The sequence below is a fragment of the Corvus brachyrhynchos genome, unplaced genomic scaffold (assembly GCF_000691975.1).
Source record: "Corvus brachyrhynchos isolate BGI_N302 unplaced genomic scaffold, ASM69197v1 scaffold70, whole genome shotgun sequence".
NCBI lineage: Eukaryota > Metazoa > Chordata > Aves > Passeriformes > Corvidae > Corvus > Corvus brachyrhynchos.
In genome coordinates, this window is record NW_008236217.1 from 547,773 (window position 1) to 555,423 (window position 7,651).

The 7,651-nt window shown below is 39.2% G+C and overlaps 1 protein-coding gene across 1 annotated transcript in view; it reads left to right on the plus strand.

The window, feature by feature from the left end:
• The first annotated feature begins 2,708 nt into the window (after positions 1–2,708).
• ERO1B (endoplasmic reticulum oxidoreductase 1 beta) overlaps positions 2,709–7,651 on the plus strand; it is a 34,876-nt gene continuing 29,933 nt past the window's right edge. The window contains exon 1 of the mRNA XM_017744782.1: positions 2,709–2,756. Within this exon, the coding sequence (XP_017600271.1) occupies positions 2,709–2,756 (48 nt within the window). The remainder of the gene's footprint in view (positions 2,757–7,651) is intronic.

A 7,651-nucleotide genomic window follows, 5' to 3' on the forward strand; every position in this document is an offset into this window, starting at 1 on the left:
GTAGGGCGCTCCCGGGAGGGACTGAGCGGGGCAGGTCGGTCCCACACACGGCCGTCCCGGGCGCGACGGCCCCCGGGAGCCCGCATTTCCCAGCGGGAAATACCGCGCTCCCGCGGACACGTCGGGGTAAATCCTCCGTGCGGGAGGTGCTCCCCTGTGTGAAAACGCCGTGTTTCGCTAAGACCTCAGTCACGGGGTGTATGTACTGCTCGTCACTAGTTTGGATCTAAAAGTGAGCTGCTTCAGCAGTATGAAATCAAGTGCTCGTTCTCCTGTTCCTGAGGACATTTACGCGCGTAAATCACTGCCTTCCGACAGAGAAAGGCAGTCTCCATTAGGGCTTAAGGTGCATCTGCGGGTGGCTCAACGTGCACGGACAGAGTTTACAAACGCAAGTACTGCAAAACAACAATCAAAAACTGCACTGGTTCCTCACAGACATTCAAATTTCTTCTTATGCTACAGGCACATCCGATACCATGACAATGTTAAATCTTTGGGTGTAATTGCTTTGGAACCCCACTGTCATCTCTGGCAAATTCTCTCACTTATGGTTTCGATGTAAAGTAAAACAGGCTTCCTAATTGGGGTCTGTGCGTGAAATCACTCTCTAAATAAGAAAAATTATGTATTTCTATTTATTGTACAATACAGCAAAAGAAGCCGGGACAACTGAATTTGCCATTATAAAGATCACATTTCTGAGCCACCTGGCTTATTTATTAAAGAGGTAAATTTACAGACATTTACATTTACAGTTTTGTTCCACTGAGAGAGCTCTAATTCAGCCAACTGGCTTGCACTGGCATAACTAAAAGTAGTCTTTGGTCCATAAAGCATTAAAATGGAGTGCTTTTCCACGGATTATTTTCCATCTCTCATGCATGTTACAAATAATAGTCTAAAAAAAGTGATAAAGATTAAATTGTTCTTATTTTCAGAAATTAAATTGATGAGAGTAGCTGTCATCCTGTTGTCACAAACAAGTATTTCTCAGATCACACTGCAGCCTGGAAAGCGGCGGGGGGGGGGGGGGGGTGGGGGTGGGAATGCACCACCACACCTGTTATTTGGTTTTTCACTAACATCAGTAATATTGATGTTTTTCAATGATTCTCTTACTGAATTTCATCTGAGATAAAACTCATTTCATCTAAGATAAATGGAGGCTTGGCCACTGGGTTATACACACAAACACATATACATATCTCTGCATATCTTAATCTCCAAGGTACAGCTAACAGATCACTAAGATTTCTGCAATTCATGATGTGTAAAAAACAAAGAATTTTTTTTTATGCATATCATTGGAGTCCAGCTCTTCAAGGGGTCGGTTGACTATCATTTCTTCCACATTTATATTAAAATTCATTCTCAGAGAATAGGGGCTTACTTTAAAAAGGTAACACCAAATCTAATTAGAAATAAAGCTACTCGTTCTGTGTGTTTCCCTAGATTTCTTTAGTGGCACAATGTTTTTGGTGATGGATAATTAGGCTGACAGCAGAAGAAGTGTATTCTTATCTATACAGATCTGCACAAATGCTAGACTAATAATTGGAGTCTCTTTTATAACTGTGAGGAATGACATAGCCACAGTAAAGCTAAAAATGTTCTAGATTTTAAACCTGTCAAATTTATGCTTCAATCAAATGAATGCCATGTCTATCCTGAGGACCTCCATGTAGGTATTATCTCTGTGTGCGGTTCAAAAACTACTGGACTTAACCCCAAAAGTAGACATAGTGACTGCAAAACCTTCGGGAAATATATTTACAACCTACATAAAAATGTATCCATTGATTTCCTTCCAAATATCCCTAGTGTACTATTGTTACACAGATGGCTGTAAACAGCAGAAGGCTACAAAACATTGGTGTTGGGGGCTAAGTCAGGTTTTACAATCAACGTGGCATTTACTCTTCTCATAACTTACAACCTGGAATCTTCCTACATTAGGATTAAAAAGTTAGTTCAGTAACCAGTAACAAAGTATTTTTAGTGGAACAACACTTGTGCCAGCAGCCAAAACTGGTTAATGTTGTTCAAAATAATGTCTTTAAGAAGTATACCTATACATTAGATTGGCTTTTCAATTTGAAGCAGATAAAAAAAAATATTTACAAAGTAGTCTTTAAAATAATGAAATGTAATAATGGAAATGAATAGTCTAGATAATATTACTGCTTTAAAACTTAGGTTAGTCATCATCATTTAACAATTTTTCCATAGTACTGAAGGAAGAGACTGCAATTACTTACAAGTATCTCTAGAGCACTGTTAACAGTACAGATGAATTTGGCTGTTGCATGCCTGTTCTTGTATCATTCTTTAATGGGTGTTGTAGAAATCTTTGTTACTTAGCTAACTGACCAGTGCAGAAAGCCAGCAATTATTTTGGCAAAATTAAATACAACTGTATCATAAAAGTTAAGTCCAGAATGAGATAACTTTAAGCAACAGCGTCCCATAGAATGCTGGATTAATTTTCTCATCAAATTTCTAAACCTAAGTACTATCTGTATCTTATCTTGCTGTGACCCTGTAAGCTACTAAATTCAGCATAATTAATCATAATGGGAAGAGTTCAGAATTTTGTAAATTTCCACTCAAATGCAGAATTAATAATTTCAAATAGTTTTCACAAATCAAGTCTACGCAGATCTCTTCTCACTCCTTTCCTCTTGGCCCCGTCAAAAAACCCGGCCATGTTTGATGAGGACAGAGGCTTTTCTCAAAGATCCACAAACTATCTGGTAATATATAGCTGGAGAATTTATTGTCTGAAATAGCAAATAATACACAGTCTCAAGAGGCTTCCCACCTTCTAAGCACAAGACTGCAGACAAAACCATGGACAATATATTCCTCTCCAGAAAAATATTACTTCTATATCCCCACAAAAAAAAAAAAACAAACCTCAAAAAACCAACAACAACCACCAAAAAAAAAACCCCCAAAAAACCCAAAAAAACCCACCACACAAAAACCCAACGAAAACAAAATATTTTTTTCCAGTTGATCCTCTGTAGCTTTTCCACATTGAAATAGAGAGCTTTTGTTCCAGATCACAAATGCTACTAAAACACAGTGGATCAGTAACATTCCCCGTGCCTCGACACGGGTTGCCAATAGTCATGGTACGTGTGGGCCTGCCAGAATCGCATGGCAACCTTGTTTATTCTTCCTCATCTGTTTGCTTTCTACATTTCAAACATCTTCACTTAAGGAAGTTCGTATTGAGTAAGATACTTCTATGTCAACATAAACTCTTCATCCCTCCTGTATTTCAGTAGATTTAGGAAAAACCTCCCTGCATTTTCTCTCCCAATATCCTATAGATAGTTTTTAACTGTCAGCAGCTTCAGAGTGGTGCTAGAAAATTTCTTTCAAATTCTGAGACTACTTTGGAGTAGGAATAATTAATCAGCAGCTAAAAAGTTAAAACTGCTTTCTCTGCCAATAATGATACTGGTTTGCTCTTTTACAGTTCTTTTACAGGAACATCACGATTTTGACATTTAATTGACAGAAACAGCACTATATGGAGAAAATGTAAGAAATGACACACACCTAGACCATCTTATATAAGCCTGTGGATAATTTGTTTGCCTGCCAAGACTGCATGATATGGAAATGTTCCCACCACTGTGGGAGCTGTGCTGTGTCCAAGTCAAACACACGCCACAGAAACAGTGAAACCTTGCTTTCTCTGGGTTGACGTGTTGAAACTGAGCCTAATACGATTGATTTCAGGCTGTAGCTTATGCCTCTGCAGGGACATTAGCACAGTCCCCCCGGCTGGCTTCTTGTTTCCATAAGTGTACAATTTAGATGAGATCTATACCTCATGATCAGATTTGCTGACAGATAAGCACGCACACAGAAAGAGCAAGTACACAAATCTTAGGTGTTTTTTTAAACAAGATTATGTATTTTCATCACACCCACTATACTCAGAAGTTTGACAGAGTGAGTAGACTCACTCCTATATTAGCATTTCTTCTTAAGAATTATAGGTACTACAGGAATCAATAATACTCCATAGAATACTTCTACTTTTCATTCAGATCATGCTCTTATAGACTACACAATGCACTTTGTTAACATCCAGCTGTAACACACACACGAAACATGGAAATGACACAGGTGTATAGCTAAAATTTGCAGTTAGTTTTTCACTGCCTACAAAAACTTCCTAAAAAATGTACTTCCTCCCTGTATCTTGCTATTCTTTATTTTCTACTGTGTTCTATCTTGCTTTTTTCCTCATAGTCATTGTGAAAATATTGCTGTATTTTCTTATTAAAAATTATCTTTTTCCCCACTATACTGAATTTGACATATTGTTTTGCCATTTACAGACCACACCCCTGCGATAACCCTAGACATCCCCAGGTACTTTTCAAAAGTTATTTGCACCCAGTGCCACAGACATGAGCATATGTTGTGGCTTTCAGGCAGACATCAGTAGGTGGGAACAAGATGTCAATGAGGCATGACTTGCAAGGAAACATAACTTGTATCAGACCTAAAAACAGCAGGACAGAACAGGGGTGAGGGTGTACAAGCTCTTCATGGTAGGAGGACTGACAGACCACAGAACTCATGTGCCCTGGTGCTTGACTGCTTTCTGTACTTACATCAGGTGGCTTACTGAAAGTTCTTACCCACAGCTGTGCCCTGCTGTATCATTAAATCTAGACGACCACAAGATGTCCCATGGCTCAACAGGCACTGCCCTCCCACTGCTGCTGTTTGTGCCAGACTTAAACCTAAGTTTGTGACATATTGATTCCTCTGGTTTACTCTCCTAAGTTTAGGAAGGACTCATTCAAAAGTTAATTTGGAAAAATAAATAAAGGCAAAAGTTTCAAGGGCAAAAAGCTTCAAAATAAAAATCCACATTTCAGATTACTGAAATCTAGTTCATGAACTTCACAAAGCAGCTGGGATTTACCAAGTTTTGCCTAATGTGAAATGTGAAGCCACCCTGTTTTACCACGTATGCTCACTTAAATCAGTCCATAGTAATCTCTAAGATCCATTTTTACACTGTTGATGCCCATAGGTCATTATTTCTGTCTACAACCAGAGTCCATAAACTCAATTCTGGCAAATAAGAGCTGGCTAAAAAGCACCAATGGAGGTAATACAATAAAACTTGCAGGACTTGATCAGTTTCAGGCCAGAGGCAAGTTTGGTAATTGCAGATTTGCTGCATCCACTAAAAGATGGTCTCTCTCTGGAGCACCCAGATCTCTGCCCACTCTAGAGAACATCACAGTCATGCAGCGGAAGTGACTCTGATGTGCTTTACTTAATTCTTGTTTAAGAATACAGAATAATGTTGTTAGTTCCTGTGTTCAAGGCTTTCTTTGCTTGCACATACAAAGAAAATGTTAGTGCTTGTAAATAAAACTGTCAACATGTGTAACAGCAGCGCATATTATAAAATCACAGAAGATGTTTGTTCTTATGACAACCACACTGAAAAATTATATATATAGTCCAGACTCTTCATTACCCCAGCAACCTGTAAACTGTGATTATCCCTCTCCCTACTAAAGGCTTGTCCTCAGCCCTTGCTAAAATTTTATAACATTGTGGCAAATTTCTTTAAAAGAAAGAGGCTTAGTAGGCACTACAGATTTGTAATATGCTGTTGGGTTTTGATTGCAATTGTAAGACTGCTTTTTCTGCAGATGTTTCCTGAAACTGATTTCACAAAGAAATCCTATATTAGGATTTTTATGTTCGGGGGTTTTTAAACATTTTTATACCACTAGCAAAGTAGCATTCATAGATTTAAATTGACACTAAAACATAAGATTGAAAATACCCTAGTGTTTAGAAAACTGTGTTAAGCTACATTCAGCTCTGTTATAGTAGATAATATTTATGTATACAAGGAATAGGTTTTTTTATTGCCTCTTAAAATTATCCATTATATACTTCTGACAGCCAATTCCTTATCCTTCTAATATGGCAGTAAAAAGCTAAACTACAACTGATTTTGGAGACAAGCATTTCAGAGATGAAGAAATAAAGTACCCTCTGTAACTAACATAAAGTGTTCTGAACTGAAAACAGAGTGAACACTATGACTTAAAAATATGATAGTTTATTTCTAATTTGTATAGTCCTTTATGTAGCCCAAGAGTGTGACAGTGCTTGATTCTTCCAAGGTTTTAGGGCTTTTCTAAATACACGTGATGGAAACTTTTTTCCAGAATCAAAGGTACAAAATGTAAACAAATACAATGAATTCAACTTAATCTGTTGAACAGAAACAGTTCCTTTGTGAAACGTACAAACCTCTTGTGATAAAGTATGGAGTACTGATACTGAGAGCAAACTATGGCAATGTAAACATTAACATTAGCTGTTCTGACATTTCTTCTCAAAATGTCTAGCAAACGTATTGCTCCACTGATGCTGGAAGTAGGAATAGGTTCTTATTTAGTCATCTGTTCCCAAATTATGGTTGTACTGCCTGTACTCCAGAGAGGAAAGAAAGGAGCAATTACATCATCTCTCTGGAACCAGACTGACAAACTACTGCCTACTTCATCTCATGGTCTCTGTGATTCCTAGACACCATCCCTTCGAGGCATTTTCAGCAATGCAAAACTCTGGCCCCTTAAAGACAAATGTAATGGAAAGCTAATTTGAATTAATTTGTAAGTAAATAATAAAGGTCAATCTTAAAACTTTTAAGCTCTCTGAAGTAGTTATCCCAAACTTAAAGCTTGTCTCCACACTCTGGTAAAGGAGTATTCTCCAACTGAAAGGGTGTAAGAAGAACCTGAGTTAGCATCTGAATTGAAAATAAAATCCTAATTTCAACAACCCTGCACATTAAATCAGTGCAACACTCATGTTTTTCACAGGAATATGACTTTTTGCAATTCTTGAAATGAATCACAGATAAACATTTAACTGTTGGGAGCAAAAGATTGGTTCTGAGCTGCCCCAACAGTGGGAGCAGGGGGTCCTGCAGCCCTGCCCAACTCACCCACATAGTGCCAGTGCAGCTTGGCCCCAGCCCGCGGGGTTATACTGGGATATAGTGGGCCAAACTGGTTTATACAGGTCTGGACTGGGTTGTATGGATTGGACCAGATTTAGACTGGGGTTATAGGGGGATGTGCTGGGACATACTTGATTTGTTGAGTCTAGTAAAGAGGAGAGTGAGGGGAGACCTCATTGTGATCTCCAGTATCCTCACAAGGGGAAGTGGAGGGGCAGGTATCGATCTCTTCACTCTGGTGACCGTGACAGGACTCAAGGAAAAGGCCTGAAGCTGAGTCAGGGGAGGTTTAGGCTGGTATCAGGAAAAGGTTCTTCACTCAGAGGGTGGATGGGCACTGGAAGAAGTTTGGACAACAAGAAGAGTTTGGACAACACTGTTGGGTGTCACTCTTGGGGATGGTGCTGTGCAGGGCTGGGAGTTAGACTTTGATGATCTTCGTGGGTCCCTTCCAGCTCAGGATATGATTCTATGATACCAAGCTTAACCGGCTGATACTGCCTTGGCCTGGGTTATACTGGGATGGACTGCGATATACTGGCCTGGACTCAGTTTAGGCTGGGTTAGACTGGTTTATACGGGTCTGGACTGGGACAAACTGGTTTCACAGCGCGCCTC